The 22904-nt window shown below is 49.7% G+C and overlaps 12 protein-coding genes across 12 annotated transcripts; 7 read left to right on the top strand and 5 right to left on the bottom strand.

Annotated features, from left to right (window-relative positions):
* Positions 1-15: 15 nt before the first annotated feature.
* N7503_008149 (putative transporter) lies at positions 16-2133 on the bottom strand (the record flags this gene model as incomplete). The annotated part of the gene is made up of 6 exons (XM_057067696.1): positions 16-379; positions 430-596; positions 656-753; positions 803-931; positions 1000-1946; positions 2003-2133. The coding sequence occupies 6 exons, from the start codon at positions 2131-2133 to the stop codon at positions 16-18; spliced, it is 1836 nt and encodes a 611-aa protein (XP_056918551.1).
* A 421-nt stretch (positions 2134-2554) lies between these two features.
* On the top strand, positions 2555-3056 carry N7503_008148 (uncharacterized protein; the record flags this gene model as incomplete). Its single annotated transcript, XM_057067695.1, has 2 exons — positions 2555-2750; positions 2807-3056. The coding sequence occupies exons 1-2, from the start codon at positions 2569-2571 to the stop codon at positions 3054-3056; spliced, it is 432 nt and encodes a 143-aa protein (XP_056918550.1). The 5' UTR covers positions 2555-2568.
* Positions 3057-3885: 829 nt separating this feature from the next.
* Positions 3886-5725, top strand: N7503_008147 (translation termination factor eRF1; the record flags this gene model as incomplete). Its single annotated transcript, XM_057067694.1, has 6 exons — positions 3886-4009; positions 4083-4132; positions 4197-4568; positions 4624-5383; positions 5467-5616; positions 5667-5725. 6 exons carry the CDS (start codon positions 3886-3888, stop codon positions 5723-5725), a joined length of 1515 nt encoding a protein of 504 aa, XP_056918549.1.
* A 354-nt stretch (positions 5726-6079) lies between these two features.
* N7503_008146 (prephenate dehydratase PHA2) lies at positions 6080-7101 on the bottom strand (the record flags this gene model as incomplete). Its single annotated transcript, XM_057067693.1, has 2 exons — positions 6080-6970; positions 7048-7101. The coding sequence occupies 2 exons, from the start codon at positions 7099-7101 to the stop codon at positions 6080-6082; spliced, it is 945 nt and encodes a 314-aa protein (XP_056918548.1).
* A 177-nt stretch (positions 7102-7278) lies between these two features.
* N7503_008145 (uncharacterized protein) lies at positions 7279-8486 on the top strand (the record flags this gene model as incomplete). The annotated part of the gene is given in 2 exon segments (XM_057067692.1): positions 7279-8002; positions 8020-8486. The coding sequence occupies 2 exon segments, from the start codon at positions 7279-7281 to the stop codon at positions 8484-8486; spliced, it is 1191 nt and encodes a 396-aa protein (XP_056918547.1).
* A 505-nt stretch (positions 8487-8991) lies between these two features.
* Positions 8992-10320, top strand: N7503_008144 (uncharacterized protein; the record flags this gene model as incomplete). Its single annotated transcript, XM_057067691.1, has 5 exons — positions 8992-9038; positions 9093-9271; positions 9324-9421; positions 9795-9837; positions 9899-10320. The coding sequence occupies 5 exons, from the start codon at positions 8992-8994 to the stop codon at positions 10318-10320; spliced, it is 789 nt and encodes a 262-aa protein (XP_056918546.1).
* Positions 10321-10742: 422 nt separating this feature from the next.
* cbf5 (pseudouridine synthase CBF5) lies at positions 10743-12451 on the top strand (the record flags this gene model as incomplete). The annotated part of the gene is made up of 5 exons (XM_057067690.1): positions 10743-10851; positions 10928-11084; positions 11178-11809; positions 11869-12095; positions 12152-12451. 5 exons carry the CDS (start codon positions 10743-10745, stop codon positions 12449-12451), a joined length of 1425 nt encoding a protein of 474 aa, XP_056918545.1.
* A 358-nt stretch (positions 12452-12809) lies between these two features.
* Positions 12810-14237, top strand: N7503_008142 (FYV10 family protein; the record flags this gene model as incomplete). Its single annotated transcript, XM_057067689.1, has 4 exons — positions 12810-12906; positions 12966-13505; positions 13560-13754; positions 13806-14237. The coding sequence occupies exons 1-4, from the start codon at positions 12853-12855 to the stop codon at positions 14235-14237; spliced, it is 1221 nt and encodes a 406-aa protein (XP_056918544.1). The 5' UTR covers positions 12810-12852.
* Positions 14238-14463: 226 nt separating this feature from the next.
* N7503_008141 (25S rRNA (uracil2634-N3)-methyltransferase) lies at positions 14464-15883 on the bottom strand (the record flags this gene model as incomplete). Its single annotated transcript, XM_057067688.1, has 2 exons — positions 14464-15491; positions 15682-15883. 2 exons carry the CDS (start codon positions 15881-15883, stop codon positions 14464-14466), a joined length of 1230 nt encoding a protein of 409 aa, XP_056918543.1.
* A 1198-nt stretch (positions 15884-17081) lies between these two features.
* Positions 17082-18410, bottom strand: gmtA (GDP-mannose transporter; the record flags this gene model as incomplete). Its single annotated transcript, XM_057067687.1, has 4 exons — positions 17082-17524; positions 17581-17952; positions 18018-18105; positions 18168-18410. The coding sequence occupies 4 exons, from the start codon at positions 18408-18410 to the stop codon at positions 17082-17084; spliced, it is 1146 nt and encodes a 381-aa protein (XP_056918542.1).
* A 693-nt stretch (positions 18411-19103) lies between these two features.
* N7503_008139 (thioredoxin domain-containing protein) lies at positions 19104-19805 on the top strand (the record flags this gene model as incomplete). Its single annotated transcript, XM_057067686.1, has 1 exon — positions 19104-19805. The coding sequence occupies one exon, from the start codon at positions 19104-19106 to the stop codon at positions 19803-19805; it is 702 nt and encodes a 233-aa protein (XP_056918541.1).
* Positions 19806-20197: 392 nt separating this feature from the next.
* On the bottom strand, positions 20198-21804 carry N7503_008138 (SMI1/KNR4 family protein; the record flags this gene model as incomplete). The annotated part of the gene is made up of 2 exons (XM_057067685.1): positions 20198-21731; positions 21794-21804. The coding sequence occupies 2 exons, from the start codon at positions 21802-21804 to the stop codon at positions 20198-20200; spliced, it is 1545 nt and encodes a 514-aa protein (XP_056918540.1).
* Positions 21805-22904: the final 1100 nt, after the last annotated feature.

Raw genomic sequence — 22904 nt, 5'->3', positions numbered from 1 at the left:
GGAGTCGGCATGGAATCAAGCCCCAGAGATCATTTCATGCGGCAGAAACACCCAAATGGTCCCCACGGCCGCCAGAATTGTGGACGTGATGAGCAAAAACCAGTCCAGAATCCGCTCACGTCGGCTTATCTCCTTTCCGAAGATCTTGAGATAGAACGCGAGAGGGAAGATGATGCAGATGGAAAAGCACAGGAAGGACCCAAGGAAGGCCATGATTCTGTCGAAGGCTGGGAATATCACGGAAAGGACGACAATGAGAGCCACTGTAAAAACACGAACCAAAGCTCGAATCAACTCCTGGACTCCCTCTCTCCGGGTAGAAGTGGCTCCCACACCAACACCACAGATGACTTCAAATGTGGCCACTAAGGGCCGGGCACTATGTGCTGTCAGCAATCTGTACGACAATCAAGCCAGAAACAAACTCACTTTAGTGGCACCTTGCTCAACGGGATGATTGAAACGAAAATAATAATACAAACAGACAAAGCCCGGGGGTAGGCATCTTCACTGAGGATGTTCGCTGTGACTTCATCGCGAACGATGTCCCCAAACATGAGCCAACCGATGATGGCCATGGAACAGTCCAGCGAACCCTGTGATCAACCTAGTCAGCATTTTCTTTGCAGTGCCACTTCGCATCAGACTTTCATACTGTAAATAGATATGTGGCCCAGAGACTTTTGCCATATTTCTTAGGATGTCTCATGTCTCGATAGATATTAGGAAATACACCGTGTCCACCCCATGGTGCTATGACTTTGTTAGCTATATCCTGATTCTTGTAGAACTCCGCTCTTACACATAATGAGACCAAAACTTAAGGGCAGAGTGGCCCAGTTTTCGGGGAAGAGAAATGTGCTCGCTGGCTGTTGTAGAGAGCCCGGGGCATTTGGCTTGATTAAGCCATCCACGCAGATGAGAATCACAACTAAAAAGGTTAGTCTCAGTCTTGGGATCATATCCATCTCGACCCTTTTGTTGGCGCTTGGGACTCACTTGAGGTGCATGATATGATACCCAGAATGCTAGTCACGCTAAGAAATCTTAAAGGTAAAAAGTTTAGAGGAATCAACACCAGCCCACATACCATCTTCCATTGGAGAATGCTGAGGCCGGGAACCAGGGCATACAAGCTGTCTGCAAATAGCACCACCAAGGCCACACATGCTCCCAACAACTCCAAGCAGAAGAGGAAACTTGTAACGAGGCGAGCGTTTTGTCCGAAGCTAATGTAGGCAAGATCGGCATAGGTAACGAGAGACCGGTCCACGTCGAGACACTTGGCCAAAATCTTGGCTGTATAGGCAGTAGTGATTGCAGAGTAAACAAGGAACAGTAGACCAAGCAGCCATCCAGCGTACTTCATGGCCAGCGGAAGACTCAGTAATCCAATGCCGATCAGCACATTGACCGAGTTGAAGACGGTCTGCGGCACCGTCGATTGACCAATCACAATTTCTTCATGCGTACCATCTTCATGCTCCACATGCTTAAGCAACAGGGGTTCTCGATCAATAGCCCCCGAGCCATCTACACGGGCAAGTTGCTCACGGTGAAATTGAATGGCATGTCGCCTGGTCGACTCACTCACGCGCGACGAGATCGTGCCATATGAGGTGGCAATACTTCTATCCACAGACGAGGCAAGAAGGCCGGTGGTCGGAAGAGCCCTTCTAGGGCTTGCATGCGCATGCGCCATCGAATCGTGCTCCTCCACGTCGTCGTCATCCGCCTCGTCCTCGGAGAGAAGAGGCCGCTCCCCCGACCTGGGGCCATAATTGCCCCCGGTTGCGATTTCGAACTCATCGTCAGAGTCGGCCGATACGAACGAAGCGCGTCGCGGGAGCACCTGTGGGAAGCAGGCTGCTCTTTGCCATGAGCGAGCAAAGTTATCGATACTGTTCGGGCCACCTGCTTGTCGGAGGCGGGAGAATGACGATGATCTGCGAAATCCATCAACACTCTGGTTGCTACCCTGGCTTTGTCGTATCGGTCTTACCTTTGCCGACCCCAGTTCTCCTCGTCGATCGGGTCCCCTCCACTCAGGTGAGCATAATCGTAAGAGCCCGGTGGGAATCTCAACGATCCCTGATTGACTTCAGAGTCGTGTTCTGCATTCCTGGTGGACATTTCGTCCTCAATGATGTCGCGGATAGGCCTAGGGAAAGGGGAAGAATTTTCCCGGGTCCCTAATATATATACGGAGGACAAAGCTCAGGGTGAAATGAAATCCTTGTTTTCCTCCAAAGATAAGAAGCACGAAAAGGCCCAAACAGAGAGCTACGTGTGGGGTTGGGCGATAAGCCGATAATGATTCTCTTAGTTTCGCTTTAAAACTGGAAGCTAAACCGTGTCTAGTGTAGCGCCTGTACGGAATTAGGGGACAAATGAAGCGATTGTTAATATGGACAGTAATGAAAACGGAAGATATCAACAAGCTGCAGTCTAGACCAGGGTCGCGTGAAGTCGAAAGTCACGAGTTTGGGGCGCAAAGTCGATGTACGGGGATCGCTGTCAGATCTTAACCTCAACCACGCGTGACCTGGATCTAATACCTGGCTTGTTATGACCTCAGACGAACCTCGGGTAGGTCTTCGGGCCATTCGCCCATCTCAATATATTTTCGGCATCCAAGCCATCCCTTTGTTAGCCAGTGGAGTTTACACCTTGCTCTGGCCGGGCGCAGTCGCCAACATGCCAGATTCACCGCTGGAGGGGGTAAGCAGTGGAGCGATCCAGGCCATGAGGTATGCGATCGCAAATATATGCAAGGTGTGACCTGTACATCGCTCATCGCTGGTAGTCTCACCTCGATGGCATTGGGAACATGCCAAACGATCGCCGCGTATCAGAACAATATTCCCATAATGATCGCCGCGGTACCGGGGCGACTATTGGCTGCCTTTGTGTTCCACCGCAGTGGTGGAGGATGGCGTAAGTTGGCACCTTTTGAGGGCTGCATGGGACTGCTCGTCGCGATCGGGGTGTATTGGACGTGGTATACCGACCGGGGGAGTAGGGACGGGGACAAGGATAGGAGTAAGGACAACTAGAATGCTCACCTTATAGGTAGGTATCTTTTCGAGATCAGGGTAAGGTTGTTGGGAATATATAGGTGCACGTGCTGTCTCCTTGGAAGCCACTATATATTGTCCCAATTACTCAGGGCCCTATGGAGTGATAAGCAGTCATCCACTGCTCTTTATGTCTTGATCATTGGGGATCTACGTGATGTTACAATGGTCCCAAATTAGACATAGCATTTGAAATTGAAAGATATACTATTCTCTGAACAATCGATATTCTGAAAGATTCAAAGTTTTCATACACAAAATGGCCCCATATCTAGTGTGGGATACTCGCTTGAGCAAAGTTGATCTCGGTAGTGCATCCAAGGTCAATTTCTTCACGAATATATGCACCAACGCAAAATCCGAAGAAAATCAAAATCCAAAATCCGAAAAATCGAAAAATCGAAAAATCGCAATCTCTAAGTCTTCAGCCCCTAAAAGTAGCCAATACCGGATGAAACAGCCCCAGGTCCACCTTGCAATGAAGTACCCAGTACAACGTCAGTGCCCTGGGCCTATGGCTTACCTCAGCCCACCAGAACCCCTCGAAACCCCACGGTGCCTGAGGAAATTTGCTGTCTCTACGTCAACCAGCAAGGTTCGTTCACCCCCCTTTTGCCACTCGATCTTTTTGGCAAATTGGAACTAATATCTAATTATTGCCTCTTTGTGAACAGTTGAACAACAGGAACAGGATCTTATCCTTTGTTCCTTCGGCCCATTTTGAGCCCGGTTAGGCGTCGACAGGCTAAAGGCCGATACTCTTGCCCCCCCCCCCCTCTGGTGATACTGCACCTTCGCGTCGCCCAAAATGAGTTCCCAACAGCAAGGGAACGATGTGGAGAAGAACATTGAGATCTGGAAGGTCAAGAAGTTGATCAAGCGCTTGGAATCCGCCCGCGGAAATGGAACCTCCATGATTTCGCTCATTATTCGTACGTTCTCCTCGCGGTTCCCTTGGATTTTTGATCCTCTACATAAATCTCGATGACCTGACACTCGGAATAGCCCCCAAGGATCAGATTTCTCGAGCGGCAAAGATGTTGGCTGAAGAATACGTACGTCGCTCGCCTTGGCCTCAACTCTAGAAAGCCCCCATATGCCTAACGCCCGATTTTGCAGGGTACTGCCTCTAACATCAAGTCCCGAGTCAATCGTCTTTCCGTCTTGTCCGCTATCACATCCACCCAGCAGCGTCTGAAGTTGTACAACAAGGTCCCCCCAAATGGACTGGTCGTCTACTGTGGTGAAATCATCACCTCGGAAGGAAAGGAGCGCAAGATCAACATTGACTTCGAGCCCTTCAAGCCAATCAACACTTCCCTTTACCTTTGTGACAACAAGTTCCACACCGAGGCTCTGAGCGAGTTGCTCGAGTCCGATTCCAAGTTCGGTTTCATCATCATGGACGGAAACGGTGCGCTCTTCGGTACCCTCAGCGGTAACACTCGTGAAATTCTCCAGCGCTTGTCTGTCGACTTGCCCAAGAAGCACGTAAGTTTGGTATTCCCACTATTTTAGTCCTTCATTCCCACTGACTGATCTCCAGGGTCGTGGTGGTCAATCTGCGCTGCGTTTCGCCCGTCTGCGTGAGGAAAAGCGTCACAACTACGTGCGCAAGATCGCCGAGTTGGCTGTTCAGAACTACATCACTAACGACAAGGTTAACGTCGCTGGTCTTGTCTTGGCCGGTTCCGCCGATTTCAAGAACGACCTCAACCAGTCCGACCTGTTCGATGGTCGTCTCCAGAGCAAGGTCATCAAGGTGGTTGACGTGTCTTACGGCGGCGAGAACGGTTTCAACCAGGCTATTGAACTCTCCGGAGAGACCCTGAGCAACGTCAAGTTCATCCAAGAGAAGAAGTTGATTTCGAAGTACTTCGAGGAGATCAGTCAGGACACCGGCAAGATCTGTTACGGTGTGGAAGATACCCTCAAGGCCATGGAACTTGGCGCAGCCGAGACTCTAATTGTGTTTGAGAATTTGGATGTCACCCGATACCAGCTGAAGACCTCTACTGGCGAGGAGGTGATCGTGAACGCCACCAAAGCCCAGGAGATCAACAACCGGGAGCTCTTCCAGGACAAGGAAACTGGCGCCGAGATGGAGGTGATTGAGTCCACCACCTTCATTGAGTGGCTCGCCGAGTCCTACAAGGACTACGGTGCCACCCTGGAGTTCGTTTCGGACCGTTCCGGTGAAGGAAACCAGTTCGTCAAAGGCTTTGGTGGTATTGGAGCTCTTCTCCGATACAAGGTGAACTTTGAACAACTTGCCGATTACAGCGATGATGACGAGTTTTACGATGGTATATGCGCCCGAATCTCGATGACTTGCAGTAAATGTGCTAACACTTACTTCCCATAGATTGACGGTTGAGCGCCCTCGCAGAGAGCGAGGATGAACGGCCAGAAGCTCCCTCGGCGAGTGTTCTGACGGCTCGCCCCGTGGATCATGAAGGCGGCTCCGTGACTGAAAGCCAGGCACCCGCAAAGGATCTCTTCGAGACGCCTGCTCCAAGCCTCATGAAGCTGCTCAGAGGTTCGTTACGTTCCTTTATACTCCAAGTTCACCTACTGATCGCCAGCCAGGTTCATCCAAGCTCCGTGACATGTTCACTCAGATTATCTCAGTGGCTGAGATGAACTAAGGTGTAAATTGCAATTTTAAAAGGTTGGATGCGATTCTCTGCAATCTTCAGTACCCTATTGCCGTCTGCCACTGTGCAGGCGAGGCGGGGCATTGCTTATTGCGGCTCTGTTCGTCGCCGTTGCCAGAGTGGCTCGTTCTGGTTCGCTCTTAATGTTCCTCGCACTCGTTATAGTCTGAAAATACATTGGAGAGGCTCGCTATCCTGCTTTGTTAAATATATATTTTGTCTTTCGCCTGAAGTATACCAACCCCGAAATTTTCTATGCTATCATTCCTTTTAGGTTACCATATGAGCACTCTCTATTATTCCCTTCGTAAAATCATCCCAAAACCCATGTTCCAAAGAGGAAACTCATGCAGTTTGCGCACCCAGTTGATCTTCCCACGTTCCCAGGTCTCTACACGACTCAGTAACGTTTTGTAGATCTTGTAATGCGTTGACAACTGCATCCTTATTCTCCTCGGATAGCGTTCGTCCACATTCAACAAAAAAGATATACTGCCACGCCCGTTTCAAACTGGGCCTAGTATTTATAGTCGTGAGATTCAAACCATGTTGCTTGAAAATCAAAAGCGCGCTGGCTAATGCACCTGGTGAGGCGTGATCAATGGAGAACGAGATCAGCGTTTTGTGCGTGTTGGGCTGTTCTTCCAGAGTGGTCGCCTTGAGCTGTCCCAAGTCAAGCTCAGCCGTCCGCGCAGCAAGAACATTCCTCAAAATTAGGAACCGAGTTGTATTATCAGCCCGATCCTCGATGTTCTCTTTCAGTACATCAACACCGTGGTATTCGGCGGCGAAGCGGCTGGCAATGGCTGCGTTATTCTCCGTCGGCTCTTTTGAAACAATTTCGGCACCTTTGGATGTAGAAGAGACATCCTGCCTTTCCACTCCCTTGAAATATTTAGAAAGGACTCCCTCACATTGGCCCCATGCCTGGGGGTGTGTGTATAGCTTGGTGATAGACCCGTCATACCCCGACCAACCAGAGGGATATGAGCCCTTGTGAACCAACAAGCAGTGGTGGACGGTCAGATAGTACTCGCCACAGACTTTCACATCCTTATAGTCATCATTGCGATCGGCGAGGAGGTCGAGAGTCTGAACAACCGAGCCATTGGTTGAGTTTTCGCAAGGGATCACGGCGTAGTCGACCTCTTGGTTTTGAAGTGCGACAAAGGCATCGGCGAAGGAGAGTTGAGGAAGTAATGAGGCTGATATTTTGTCAAAGGCCTCGGCGGCAGCCTTGAGACAGGGATTAGCTATTGGAAAAGTAAAGTACGTTTGCAAAGGATTCCAGCTATGCGGGGTAAGCTGCGTACCTGGTGCGAGAAAGATGCTAACGGGCCGAGAAAAGCCACCCTTAAGCGCGCCATAGAGAAGGATTCTTCTGCGATATCCTCGGGCTATAAATGACCTTTTTGAATGGAGAAATCTCCCTTGGTGTTGAGTTTGAGTTCAACTTCCAAACATTATCCCGATTTCGGATTAATCCCATCTTTGAGCGGTGTGGAATACCCCCAAAAACAAACAAGGCAAACTTGAGACTTGACATGACTATCATGGTCTCGCCTTCTAATGTGAGATCTGGGTTGTCCATGAAATCGACTTCCATACGGTACTTACTCGAGGGAGTAGTACACCGCCGAGCGTACTCCTCGCTTCCAGAGCGCCTGCGCCATGATTTGACCACGCGGAAGCTTCCATTGACCTTCGATTATCTACATCCTCAGCCATCTCACCTTTTGAACCTCTCGCTTCACGATCTTCTTCCACAGTCATCTGGCGATTGTAATGTATCCCCGATTTTGCCTTCGATCACAAACCCATCTCCATTGCCAATCGGCCACCACTTGATCTACTTCCCGCCTCAAGTGACTCTGTCGCAATTGGTTCCAGATGGCTGCGATGTTCTTCACACACCAGGCGATCCGTTTAATCGTCGCATGTGGGCAGGTGGTAATGTGCGATTCCCAACTGCTGGTCCGCTTTTGGATGGCAGTCGGGCTGTCTGCATTGAATCCATCCGCAACGTGACTGTCAAGGGACGCGAGGGAGACGAGAAAGTGATTGTCACAATTGAGCGACGGGTTGGTACCGTGCCAGAAGGAGAGGCAGAGGAGGAAACCTGGAATCGGATCTGGCAGGAGAATGAAGCGGACTTGGGAAACTCGTCACTGATCGAGAATCGAGATCTCATATTCATGCGGGCTAAGACGGCGGAACAAATTGCACTAGACCGAGAGCAGTTTTCAGAGCCGACTCGCTTTGTCAAGTGTTAGTACTTCCTTTAGACTTTTCTCCCATTTACCCCCCACCCCGGATAGGTCTTGCAGACCAAAGAGAGAGAGAGAGAGAGATAAAGAGAGCTTACAGTTTGCAAACAGCTCCCTCCGATGCGGTATTCCGCCATTCGATATTACCCACCAAGACATTACTCTTCCGCTTTTCAGCACTGACAATGAATGCACACTCAATACATTTGGACAAAGAATATACACAGAATCAGGAAGGGTTCCGAACCCTTTTGGTTCATGGTCCCTTGACCTTAACACTGCTTCTGAGTGTGTTGCAAAACCACCTTCAAAGTCTAAATCTTCGGGTTGGACATATTGAGTATAGAAATCTTGCACCTCTGTATGTGGAGGAGGAACTGACAATCTGTGGCAAGCCCAAGAATGACGATACTTGGGATGTTTGGATAGAGGGTCCTCGTGGCAGCCTGGCTGTCCGAGGTACTGCCAAAATTTGCCCAGCCTAACCTGCAATTACCTCAGCATATGATCCATTTTGCATTGATATGGATACTCGAAACACTAGGGAATTTGGGGTTCACAGCGTGTTTACATCGTGTGGAGCTACATAGTTGAGCAAGAACGTTATCTTCTCACTCTCTTCCTGATTGTATAGCTCAGAAATTTTCGAAGCATTATAGTCCGGGATTGGTATAAAGTTGAGTTCATTGAGTTATCGCCTCGTATTGCATTATTATGCATTGTTGATTTGGTTTATTCAAGACACTAGCTCAGTGTTCCATGAAAGACGTACATTTAGTGGCCGTTATAGCACGTATTAGACCAGAATGTATGCGATGCCAAGACTCCGGTCCCCGGATAAACCGGCTCCGGACTTTTGCACACGTCGGTTTAAAAGCTTGCATCCGTGGCTTCACTTCTTCTCCTCTTCTTCATCCTTCCTTCCCCTTCAATGGCTTAGCTCTCTTGAACAGCTTGAATTCTCGTTTCTAATTTGTTTCTCGGCTCACCATGGACCAAGTCCAGGTGGCCTTCTGGGCAGCACCTCCGGTGACTCGGTACGCTGCATTGTCATTCCACCTCGGTGGACCTGTTGACTGACTTGTCTGAAGCACAATCACAGCTCTGACTCTGGTTCAATCTGTCCTAGTCTATGGCGGCGTGCTCAGCGGATATTATGTTGTCTTCTGGCCGGCCCAAATTTTCAAGCTGCTTCCAGAGATCTGGCGTCTAGCCACTCCATTCCTACTAACCGGTCCAAGGCTCAGTTTTTTCTTTGATCTCTATTTCTGTATGATGCCTCAGTGTTGCATTGGCCCTTGGCCCTGCTAACCTGCCGGCAGTGTACCACTATGGCAGTCAGCTGGAGACCAGCGCTGTTCGGTTTAGCCAACCCGGAGATTTCTTTATCTACCTGGTATTTGTAGCATTCGTCATCATGGTAAGTGGCTCGCTTGATCTCGAGTCGGTTTTTTTTTTTTTTTTTGTTATTTTCTTTCTTCTTCATATTGTCACCTCCCAATCTGCCCGCCCAGTCAAACAAATGGCTGTATCGGTTCCTGAACGTGAGGAAGATTACCCCTGCATCCTGTGCAGCACCGTCAAGAATTCGCAAAATAACTTGGTGCTGCATGAGGTGTGGGATTGGTGGGATTACCTTTAGGTAGTTGTCATGATGTTAAGTTCATGCCAGCGGTTCAGGTGCCCTACATTCTACATACTTCTATTACCATTCATTCCCAAATATCATTATCTTTTTTCCAACTCCGTTCGTGGTAGCTCAGTCTGTCCTAAAATTGCTAACTTTGCCCAAGCTTCTTGCAGGCTACGTCCTTGGCGGGATGGTGTTTACTTCTGGTGAGATTCCTGCCTAGACCCCATGTAGGGCAAGAACTAAGATTACTTTTCTCCCCCATAGCATTGATCCTGGCTTTCATCTATACCTTTGCCCAGGAAAACCGAGGCAGGAGGACCAAGCTGTGGTTCATTGACATTCCCATGGAGTACCTCCCATGGGCGATGTTGGTGATCACCATGGTCCTGAACGGATGGCCTTCAGCTTTGAGTGAGAGCATGGGCATCGTGGCTGCCCATCTCTATGACTTCCTCACCCGTATCTACCCAACCTTTGGCGGTGGCCGAAATTACCTTGTGACGCCTGCGGCAGTACAGCGCTTTTTCTCTCGCCATACCCCAAATGCCGGTCACCGTGGCTATGGTACTGCCTTCCAGGCACCAGCATCTTCCCAGCCTGCTCAGCCCTCATCTCGGGGCTGGACCTCCTCTATGCAGAACCCATGGGGTGGTCGAGGCGCGGGTCGAAGACTTGGTGGTGATTGAGCGCACCTCAGCATGAAACCCCCTTGATGTTCAGAACATCCACGGGTCTGGCAGAGGGCTGGTCTTGCATTATTTCCGGCGTTTTACCCAGCCTAGCAGTCATTTTTGACTGAACAGAATCACATATCTCGGGAGTTCACTTCTTGTGATATGTACATTAGATTAGCAACCGTTACTACCATTTGGTATTTCAAGATTCCACCAATATAACTTGCACTTCAGACAAGAAATCTTCAATCAAGTGAAACCCTAAACCCCCAGCCACCTGCTTAGACCGAGTAAAGTATGGGACGAGAATTTCCTTCGATTGAAAATCACGTGACCCACCGCGGGCGCTAAACCGGAATAGTCTATGGAGCTGCCGCACTCGCAAAATTTCCTCGAGCAAATTTTTGGTCTGTAACAGCAACACCATCGACAACATGGCCGCCGTCAAGAACCAGGAGATGGACTACGCCATCAAGCCCGAGGCGGTTAACCCTGCCATTACCGCTGAGGAATGGCCTCTTTTGCTCAAGAACTACCACAAGTGTATGTTTCATGGAGAAAAAAAAAATTTACCGCGATCCTTATCCTTGAAGCATTGGCTAACCCAGTCATTATATAGTGCTTGTTCGCACCGGTCACTTCACCCCTATCCCTGCTGGTGCCTCTCCTCTTAAGCGTGACCTTAAGTCCTACATCAGCTCCGGTGTCATCAACCTGGACAAGCCCTCCAACCCTTCCAGTCACGAGGTCGTGGCTTGGATGAAGCGAATCCTCAGGTAAATCCTCACCACATCCTATCTTCTCTCCATAGAGTTTTCAGGAAGAAGGAAGAAGTGAACAAAATGTTCTAATCGAATTGGTTATTCTAGATCCGAGAAGACTGGTCACAGTGGTACTCTTGACCCCAAGGTCACTGGTTGTTTGATTGTCTGCATTGACCGTGCTACCCGCCTGGTCAAGTCCCAGCAGGGTGCTGGTAAGGAGTATGTCTGTGTCATCCGTTTGCACGAGAAGATTCCCGGTGGCGAGGCGCAGTTCCGCCGCGCTCTTGAGACCCTCACCGGTGCTCTGTTCCAGCGTCCCCCTCTCATTTCGGCTGTCAAGCGTCAGCTCCGTGTCCGTACCATCTACGAGAGCAAGATGTACGAGTTCGACAACGAGCGCCACCTGGGTGTCTTCTGGGTCAGCTGTGAGGCTGGTACTTACATCCGTACCCTTTGCGTTCACTTGGGTCTGCTGCTGGGTGTTGGTGCCCACATGCAGGAGCTGCGTCGTGTTCGTTCCGGAGCTATGAACGAGGAGAGCGGCATGGTCACCCTGCACGATGTCATGGATGCCCAGTGGGTGTACGACAACCAGCGTGACGAGTCTTACCTGCGCAAGGTCATTAGTCCCCTCGAGAGCCTGCTTACCGGCTACAAGCGTATTGTGGTTAAGGACAGCGCTGTCAACGCTGTCTGCTATGGTGCTAAGCTCATGATTCCTGGTCTTCTTCGTTTCGGTTAGTTGCCTTCGTTTGGTCTCAATTTATAAGAAACCAAAGCTAATCCAATTTCACAGAGGCTAGCATTGAGGTCGACGAGGAGGTCGTCTTGATGACCACCAAGGGTGAGGCTATTGCCATCGGTATTGCCCAGATGTCCACCGTGGAGCTTTCCACCTGCGACCACGGTGTCGTCGCCAAGGTCAAGCGTTGCATTATGGAGCGCGACCTGTACCCCCGCCGCTGGGGATTGGGCCCCATCGCCCTTGAGAAGAAGAAGCTCAAGTCTGCTGGCAAGCTCGACGTAAGTCATGATTTTGCTACATCTGCTATTGTAGCCCCAAACTAATCATATTTTAGAAATACGGCCGTACCAACGAGGCTACCCCCGCTTCCTGGAAGAAGGAATACAAGGACTACGATGCCGTTGAGGACGTTACTGAGGAGTCTTCTGCCCCTGCCGCTGCTCCCGCGCCTGCTGAGGAGCCCGTGAAGGCCGATGCTGAGGCCGATGAGGACAAGGATGAGAAGAAGAAGCGCAAGCACGACGGTGAGACCGCCGAGGAGAAGGCCGAGCGCAAGAAGAAGAAGAAGGAGAAGAAGGAGAAGAAGGAGCGCCGGAAGTCCAAGCAGGCAGAGGACAGCGATGACAGCGAGTAGATGTCCAGGAAGACACCCTGCTAGCTCGCGGTCTACTTCCTGTACCATATTATTAGGTCTTTTCATTATTTGCTTCCGGAGTCTTTGGGTCAAAAGGGAATGTTGGTTTCAAGATTTATTCGTCCATAGTTGTTGTTACTCCAACCTGTGATGTTCTTGTAAAGATGATCTCTTTGTAATCTCTATAAAATAGTTGATATAATGTAGAACTGTTCGAATTGTTCAGATGACTAGAGCATTCCACTTTGGGGAGCGGAGAAGCTCGTCACCGCCGGCACTCCGCACTTCCCCTCTCTACACCTTTCGTGAACCCTGATTGTTCTCCAGGTATTCTCACCTACGCAGGGCAAAAAGCTTTACAAGACTAGAAGATTTGCGTTACGCGCATCTAATGTCCAGAAATGGCTGCTGAGCTGACTTCTACAAAGCTCAACGCTGAGAGTCACCTGATCCTGGTATCGCAACTCTACAACGTCATTAGAAAGTACTCAACTAATTAATCGGATCTGTATAGGACCAACCACTCCTTCGACTCCCTCATGAACTCGCGCGAAGGAATTTCAAGGCTGTACAACGAGTCGTCGAACGAGAAAAGGAATATGTTCTGCCTGCTCTCAAAGAGGCGGCGAACGCTTCCCTTTCCAACACCCATACTCCCGATCAGACACTTGCGGCACTCGATGCTATGATCTCCCGAATGCAAGGCCTGAAGCGGAAGATGGAAAGCTTGCAGGAAGAAGAGCGACGAATCCAGACCCAATCCCGCAAACGAATCCAGCATCTCGAGGCCTTACACAATATCCCGAGCCTGGCAGACGTCAAGTATGATCAATGGTCTCGGGTACGGCTGGATCGTTTGCTGGTTGATCATATGCTGCGGTCGGGGTTCTCCGAGAGTGCGAAGCAGCTTGCCGAAGAACGGGACATCGAAGGTCTTGTAGACCTGGGAGTGTTCACCCAGTGTCAACGGATCGTTGAGAGTCTCCGCCGAGGGGACACTAAAGAAGCATTACAATGGTGTGGGGAAAACAAGGCCGCGTTAAAAAAGAGCAACGTTCGTTCAACCCTTTATCTCCCATACAACCAGGAGCTAACCTGTTCGTTTTAGCATAATCTTGAATTTGAGCTTAGGCTGCAGCAATACATTGAGTTGGTTCGGACGCAGGACCGGTCAAAGAAGCTGGAGGCTATCTTACATGCGAGAAAATACTTAACTCCTAACCACGAATCTCAGAATCATGAAGTCATGCGGGCAGCAGGATTGCTTGTCTTTAGCCAGGACACTCGGGCAGAGCCATATAAGGTGAGATCGGATCCTTGACGTGGGAGGAGTACATCGTTGACTATGATACAGTTATTGTTTTCTCAAGATAGATGGAAGATTCTTTCTGAACTCTTCATCAAAACTCATCATGAGCTCCTTTCACTCCCTTCACAACCCCTCCTTCACATTGCCCTTTCTGCAGGGTTGTCTGCTCTCAAGACACCCTTGTGCCACTCAGCTTATACGTCATCCAGTTCCAATTCACAATCGACAAGCACATCGGTATGCCCGATCTGTTCGACGGAACTGAATGACCTCGCCCGTAAGATGCCATATGCCCACCATTCAAAGAGCTACGTGGAAGGCGATGCAATCGTGCTACCCAACGGTCGAGTCTACGGAAAAGCGCGGCTGTTGGAGATCAGCAAAAATCTCGGGGCCGTCGAGGCTGGCAAAATTAAAGATCCCACAACGGGCGAGGTCTTTGACGAAAGCGAGATGAAGAAAGTCTATATTTTGTAATCAGTTGTTGTGTCCACTATTCCCGAAAGCCCTGCCAACATTATTGCAATGTGAGGAATTTCAAGGGCGAACTTGTTTTTTACTGGGAGTTCAGCGACGGATCTGTATATTTGAGCGAGTATTTTATCAAGATCATGAAGTAGAATGCAACACTGGCATTCATCAGCTGCTGTACAAAAGAAAGGGATTCAAGTAACGAAGATACACCTGAAATGCATAAGACTTCCTACTCGCTATCATCTGAATCATCTTGGGTTCTAGCTCTCTTCTTCTTGCCCGCCTTTACAGGCTCCTTTTTAACCTCGAACACATACATGCGCGCCTCCCGATCCTCTCCCCGCCATCCACCTCGACCTCCGTTCTTTCCTTCCACTTCCCCAAGTGTCCGAGCATGCGAATAGCCTTCATAAGAAGCCCATGGGAACCGGAAACTAGTAACAACCTGTAGCCCAGCATGACGAGCAAGGTCCTTGATATTCCACAAGGTATACGGCTCAGCTTCGAAAAGCGAGACCAATATCTGACCTGGCCCAGTACGGATCTCCTTCCCAGAAGTCTGAGCCTCGTCCTCATCCTCTTCGTCTTCATCTTCATCTTCATCTTCATCCTCATCCTCATTTTCCTCCCAGTCATCATCATCCGGATCGATAGGTTCCGGCGCCGAAGACAGAAGAGGCACACATGCCTTGAAAAATGCAACGAGAAGTTCCTGATTCGCCCGAACCTGACGATTAACATCGGTGGAAAGACCACCCACATGCGGGAAATTGAAACAGATCACATCCCACGGTCCGCTGTGCACAGGTTTGGCTTCCGGCTCCGGTCTTAGCAATTGCCGCACATTCTGTTCTTGCTTTTGTCGCTCTTGTTGCTCTTTTTGGATCATCCAGGTAGGTCGTTTGCGCTCTTTGCGTGGATAGCCAGATTTGATTTCCTTGCCCCCACCTCCTGAGACGCCTAACTTGCGGGCATCTACAGAGTAGAGGACCTTAGGACCGTTGGGGTTGGTTGCTGGCGCAGCTTTGGGTGCATCTTGCTGTTCGTCAGAGGGCTTAGAGTTTGATTCTTGCCCTGACTCTGACTCTGGTTTGGACTTGGCTTTTGACTTTGATGCCGGTGCGTTTAGAATATCCAAGATGTTCTGCTCTGCTTGTGGGTATTTACTCAAGAGTGTTTCTTGTGAGTCGTAGCATGTGGCGTATAACTTGTGACACTTGTATTGTGTTGCCAAGGAACGGGCAAATGAGAAATCGCCTGGGACAGGTTAGTTTAAGACTCCGAATTATACACTGTTATAAAAACGTATGCATAGGAGACAGTAAGAATTAGAATCTCGGTACAATGTATGTAACGAGAAGCAACTTAAAAGGACCAAGACGTTGGGGTATACATGAAATATCATGGGGGGGGGGTAAAAAGGACATAAACATAATGAGAAACCCACCCTCTCCAATCAGCATAACCCGATCTCCCCTCAAGAACGGCACAATAGGCCTCTGATTAGCTTGGAGCGGTCCCTTCTTCTGTGCCTCGGTCGTTCCAGCTCCCTTGGTCTTCGGCTTGGACTGGGAAGGAGTTTGACCCTGTTTAGGCGGACCGGGGCGAGCGCGAGCTGGGGGACCCTTTTGCTTCTTATTGCGGGGCATTTTCTAAATTCCCGACAGTGATCGACAGTGATATTGGGGGAGATTGAGGTCGAGGGCATGAAATTTTGGAGGTTGGGGAGCTCGGCCAATCAAAGATCCGGATCCTTTTCAATTAGTATGGGGATACCTCACTTTCACTTCACTGTAGACTATGATACTCCGCTTCTTCCTTTATCATAAATACTACCCTCAATGTATTTTTTCACCATGGTCTGTTCTAAAGACCATTGATTTGAGAGAAGACGTCTCCCCCAACAATGACATATGGGTCATGGCAAATTGAAAACCCCATTAGTTCTTCTATGTCACGCGGGAAAAGGCAAAGAGGTGAGAGTCTTGAAAGAGAATGTGATAACTATGAGATCGAGCCCGGAGAGCTGGGAAAAGCCGTCCAGGATGCCGTCCGGCCCGTTCCTAGTCAAGGAAGAGTAGGGTTTTTTTAAACGAGATAGCATACTTTGCGGCCATGGATAATGATACATATTTTATAGATATTATGCGGATTCAATTGGACGTCTTGTTCGAGGAGAGGTCAAGTGCCTTCGTCGCATTTTAGATCCTTATATCCTTGGACAGATTACGATTGTTGGGTTCCTGGTATACTAGGGCATATAGTACGGCAACTCTATAGGGTAGAAAGACGTTGAGAGTTCAAGATGATATCAAAACTGATTGATGGACCCGAGATTGATATACCTTCGTATAAGGAACCACATACCTTACTAAATATACGTATACCTGTACATCAAGTTCAAAGCCTGTGTTTCACAGCCATTAATTAGGGCCAGCTACCGTGGCATGGTTTTCCAGGACTCTGTATGTAAATCTCCCAAAGTCTCGGGCTAATGATCAGGGGAAAAAAATGTAAGTAGAAACACGTTCTATTCCAACAAGGCATAGCTATATACATTGAAAACAACCAAAAATCCAAACCAGGCTATGCCCCTGCTTAAGGCAGAAAAGAAATAATTAAAGGTCATACTGCAGCCCAAGTGGCAACGCTTTCCCCTAGATGACGATAAAAGAAAAAAAAAAGCCCAACACCAATGAAGGACCACAAGAGCACCAAGAGGCTGCCATGAAACGTGAATCATAATGTCACATGCAAAAGGGTCCCAATATCAGATCAGGGAGGTTGATGCGCGGGTGGTCCTAAGACTCCGTATCGAGAAATCAATCGTTCATTCTTCTTTATTTTCTAAGAGCGCAGTGAGTCACGCATGCTCTGGCTGCTGGCACTGACCAGCGGGTTGGAGGTGGGCAGAACACCGGTTCTGGGCTTGGCGCTCTGCTTGATCTTGGCCACGGCGTAGACAATGCCGGAGAAGAAACCAACGACAATGGCAGTCACACTGGGGAAGGTGACGGGGGCATCGAAGAAGATCAATCCGGACAGGGCGATGGGCAGCTTGTTGAGAGCACCAACCATGGAGTAGGTGGTAGACGAGGTGACACGAACACACCAGGCGGAGGTGTAGGAGATGAAGACAGACGACATGCCGGACAGGATCATGGCGATCCAGATACCGTTGCGGTTTTCCTCGGGGAAGTTGCGGGCCAGGTTGGCGGAGGACCAGTCCTCAGCCAGCAGGGTGAACACGATCAGGACGGGGATAGACAGCAGGTTGTTGTAGAACATGGCTAAGCAATGAGTTAGAACGGCATAAGCCAGGGATATCAGAGTAAGCAAAACATACTGTCAAAGTCCTTGAAGTTGGTCAACTTGATACGCTTGCGCATGCCCAGGACGTAGGACGAGGTGCACAGGCAGTTGATCATCATCCAGACGTAGCCGGCGTTCAGGGTCGAGACCTTGCTGGAGGTGTCACCGGTGCTCTCCACGGCGTGCTTGATGTCGGCCCAGGCAGCAACAATGGAGCTGAGAACCATCAAACCGAAGGAGAACAGGGTCATGTTGGTAACGGAGCCACCGAACCACAGGACCTCACCGTAGGCGATGAGAATGATGGTCAAGTTCTTGAAGATGGTGTAGACGGGGATGGAGAGGAACTGAAGGGCCTTGGAGCCGGTGTAAATCATGCCAATCAGCAGCAGAGTGATCGGGAACCCTAAACAACGATCAAGTCAACAATTTGTCGTTTTGTTATACACTGCTATACACGGGACGCCTTACACTTTCTCGCCTCGTCGGTGCTGAAGTCCCGGTAGGTAATCAAGCCCATAGACTTGCAAGTTTGAATAGCCGCGATACAGACAATAGACTATAGCAAGCCCCAGTCAGCGAATCCCGTTCAATATATAGTTCAATGGAAGCGGGACATACCTGAACCATGAGCAGCAGAAAGTTGAGATTGAAGTCCAACCCTGACAGAACATACTTGTTCATCACGGTCATCAGGATGGACGAACCGCAGTAGGACAGAACAGGCAAGATAGGGCTACTGGACATGCTGCTAGGAGGAGACGGCCGGGGCTGTGGTGGCGGCGCGGCCTCGAATTCCTTATTACCCTGATCCAGCTTATCCATGTCGACGGTATAGTCGTCGGTCTTTTTGTCTTCAACCATGGCGTTTTTGGTGGGGTTAAAAACCCGGAGAGAGAGGGAAACGAAAGAACGGTGGCGGAGATGGGATAGAAGAGAGGGAACAAGTCAAAGAGACAGAAATAACGGAGCGTACAACTGGACGCGCGAAGGAGAAAACAAGTCCAGACAGAACTTTTGGTTTTGGCCGGAAGCGGCGCGGGCTTAAGTCAGCAGGGGCTCTCAGGGGAGTCACGTGCCTCATTAATTTTAGAGATAGTGCCTCTTCAGGCCTAGCGCATTGGTTAGTCAGATTGAAAGCTGCAGTAGTCTCGTTAGGGGAAATTGCATTCCAGCACAATATTGGATCGAACATTATGAAGTACTCAAATAAGAATCTCTATCCCTGTTGCTCATGAGAATAACTCACCTAGTTCAATCTCACTTATGAATATAGACCCGTGGTCAAACTAAGCCAAGACTATATACCAATACCATATACCCCAGTGGAGCAGACGCGAAGATCCTCCAAACCTCCACTTCTCCCTTTTCAGATAATTCAAATCACCACCCATTCAGGGGAACGAACAGTCTATACCATACCCAATTGACCAGAGGAAGAAAGGAGAAGACTCAGATATCCCTCAAAAGAGGAGAGGACCAAAAGACCACCATATCTCTCCAATCTTCGACCTCCTCAAACAACCCCTCATAACCCCTCAAAAAAAAAATCCCACAATGCCAAACGATCACCACGAAGTTTCGGACGACGAAGCCCTTTTCGCAGCTCTGGAAAACGAAGACGAAGATGATGCCACATACCGCACCCAGCGTATTCAACAACTAAACGCCGAACTCGCCGCGCAAAAAGACAATCGCTCCGCGAACTCGACCGGCGCCACATACACACAGGACACGAGATACCCCACCCTCAGCCATGACCAAAGCGTGCTAGACTTTACCACATCGACAACGCGGTGTATTGTCCATTTCGCACATGACGACTTTGCGCGATGCGCGACGATGGATGCACGATTGGAGGAGTTAGCGGCGAGACATTATGAGGTGAAATTTGCCCGAGTCGATGTACGAAATACACCTTTCTTGGCGGAGAAGCTGAGCATTCGGGTATTGCCTTGCGTGATCGGATTTAAGGATGGCGTTGGTGTTGAGCGCGTGGTTGGATTTGAAGGACTAGGTGCTGGGGGGACGAATGGAACGGAGGCCGGGTTTAGTGTGTCGGTCCTGGAGAAACGATTGCTGTACAAGGGCGTTTTAGTACAGGCGAAGTTGTCAGCGGATGATGTGGATGATGATGAGCATCAGAGTGATGATGAAGGGTATGATGTGAGGCGAGGAACTCGTTTGCGGAAAAAGGCGATTCAGAGTGGAAAGGCCGGACGAGGAAGATATGACGATGATGACGATGAATGGGACTAAACATAGAAATAAGAGCATTTGCCACGACTGTACTTGAAATGACCCTTTACCTGCCAGGTACATCAAAAGATATAGGACTCAACATCAAGTCCAATTTACTTGGGAGGGTTTGAAATCAAGCATGGATAGAACTGCATCATCATAGAATTACAGGCAAAATATCAATGGCCGTGAACACAGAGCTAAACAAAACCAAAAAGACAGCTCCCTAAAGTTACAAAATGAAATGCCGCGAAGCCGGAAACCGGAGAGAAGAAAGCGTGGGGAATTCTATACACGGAGAGCAGTTGTCATGTAGATCCAGAAGCTCGTCATCAGACGCCAGTTGCCCTTGAGAATAAGAAATCTGGGAAAAAAAGAAAAGAGAAAAAGAGAGGAACAAAGAACACGATCTAAATAGCCACGTTCTTCATCTCTCCAAGGACCTCGGAGTCTAGGGAATTGGATGATTCAACGGGTTCATCGTTCTTCTCTGACTTTTCTTCAGAGGGCTTGGACTCGGGGAACCCTTCATTCTCCTTATTGGAGATTTGCGGGGTGGTCACCTCCAGCAAATCTTCTGTGGCATCTTCCTTGCTCTCTTGGATATCTTCAGAGATCGTAGGTCCAGCCGAACCAGCGGGACCTTCCTCGGTCACCCGGGCAAGAGGGCTGGACATACCGAAGGGAGTCTTGGGGCTCTGGGCAGGTCCACGGTTAGGGAAGCGGTTGGGAGATCGGCCACGCTCCTCAGCGCGAGTCGGGCTGCCGTAGGGTGAATCTCGGGTGGATCCTTTACCGGATGCATTCACACCCAGTCCGTTGGGGCCACGTCTGCGCGGTGGGCGGCGGCCGTACTTCTGGTCAACTCTCCACCGCAGAACCTCCATGTATGGCGGCTCGACATTCTGCGACTTGAATTCCTTGAGTTTCATCTCGTTGGTCTCCTCGTCAACGATGGTTCGGCCGCTGCAGAGGTCGTCGGCGAAGGTGGCCAGGAAAGCCGCCCAGGAACGCGCAACCACGTATTTACAATCATAGTCACGGCCGAAAATGATGACCTGGCCCCATTTACCAGCGGGACCGGGGGCAAGATCGATCGCAAGAAGGTTGCCGCCCCAATCGCGGGCCAAGGGAATCCAAGCAGGGTGAGCATAAGCCTTTTGCACGGCTCCGGGAGGCTGGGAGTCCTGACGATCGAGCAACTCGTTTCTCCATGTCGTACCGGATTGAGGGGGTGCGGCCGACGAGCTGGCAGCGGAACTGGACACGGGAGTCGACATCATGGCGGCGCTGAGGAACTCTTCATTGACGGTCTTCCAGTTGTGACGCTCCTGCACAATCTCTTCGCAGTCCAGCAGCATGGAGCTGAAAATAACACCGGTAGGCAGACCTCCGCGCTCCTGACCATCGTGAATCATCAAAGACTCCCGCAACTCGAGTGGCAGACTGCAGTCCAACTCGTGTTCCAACTCGTTAATATCGTTCTGTGTGCATCCTTCGCCGAGGTTGTCCAATAATTCCTCGTAGTTGTGTTCCAGCCACCGCTCAATCTTTCGCCAGGAGTGAGCGACAGGCGGCGGCGGCGGCGCACCGTCGTGGAAACTTTGCATCTGAATTTCTCCCGCTTCCTGATCATTCGACCTCCGTTTAGAAGCGGTGGATCTCATGCCGGGCGAGTAAGGGCGGTTAGGGGAACCAGGGTCGGTCGGGGAGCCGTTGAATTCGGTGGATTGGGCGGTCGCCAGGCCCTTGGAGGACTCATCGTCGTATGGGTTAGAGAGATCTGGACGAGATTCGATGGCACTGGTGGCAATGGAGGTGAGAGGTTCATGGCGGCTTTGACTGAGAGGGACGTGTCGACCGGTACGGTAGGGAGAGTCGTGAGAGGCATGACGATCATAGGAGGTCATGGTATGCCAAAAGGAGCGCCATGTCGAACCGAATCTGCAAAGCGAATTAGAATCGATTTAGAGAGAGGTATTGATCTGCGAGGGGGGGCAACTAACACATTCGCCATGGTGGGAGCGGGTTGATGGAGAAGAAGAGGGGAGGGTTTTTTTTGGGCAAAGGAAAGGGAAGGTCTTAAGTCATTTAGACCCGCAAATCAGGAGGATATAGTAGAATTCTTGCAGTCTTTTGCCTAGAATCAAATAGGGTATTGAAATATGAAATCTGAAATATGGAGAAGAGAAAAAAGATGGAAATAAGACAATTTCCCCTAATGAAGGTCATAACTTCCTCCCCCTGGCCGCATCCAGGTTCCTCAGGCATGCAGATCATGATGTCGACACCCGATCGCAGAATGATAATCTTGAACACTTTATACTGAAGACGGTCATTTTTACACTGTGTTACTATAGTGGTAGTTACGCCAGGGCTGTGTTATGAGTCTCTATACCGAACAACTGCATGACGCCTTCCATACCTTCCATCGACTTCCTCTTAACTCTCTAGCTCTCCTTACTAGTCATTCTAGTCCGTCTGTATGTGTCAAGTTCAGCCACCGTGGCGCCTAGACTCCATTTCAATTAAGCTTCATCATAACCGAGACAAGATCGACGGAGGTGAAAGGTGATCCCCCATGAATCCATCGCCATTATACGTAGGTTATTGAGTAGATTGCCTTGAAAGTCAATTCTATGGTTTTGTCTCGCAGCAAGGTTTAGGGTCGGAATTGACAACCAAGGACGTACCAAACACAAATCGAGGCACGATCACAAGTTATAAAATTAGACCATGGACTCCAATGGCCAGAAAAGTGGAGCGCGGTCAGTGGCGTCGTTGACCCAGATTAAAAAAGGGGAACATTGCGACGCAGACATACAGACCACGTCAGCCCTTTGGGGTTTTCGTTGAAACGCGTTCAAGTCCCTGATAGAAAGCAAAAGCAATGAACAACACAGGGACAAAAGAACAAAGTATAAAATACCCTTGGACCCTTTTCGAGAACCAGTTCTGGCCCCGATTTCTGATTGGGATCAGCATGGCGAACCAATCCATTTGGGATTTGGTCTGCACCGTTGCTTACCAGTGGCTAGAAGTCTCTTGGTGGCTTCGGACCTTCGCCGGTGATTCGACGCTCCGAAACGGTGTGGCTTGGTCCACTTCCCACGGGGT

This window comes from Penicillium pulvis (genome assembly GCF_028828015.1).
Source record: "Penicillium pulvis strain IBT 33274 chromosome Unknown contig_7_segment1_segment0, whole genome shotgun sequence".
Taxonomy (NCBI): domain Eukaryota; kingdom Fungi; phylum Ascomycota; class Eurotiomycetes; order Eurotiales; family Aspergillaceae; genus Penicillium; species Penicillium pulvis.
The sequence above is the reverse complement of the archived record's forward strand: the minus strand, read 5'-3'. Positions and strand labels throughout refer to the sequence as shown.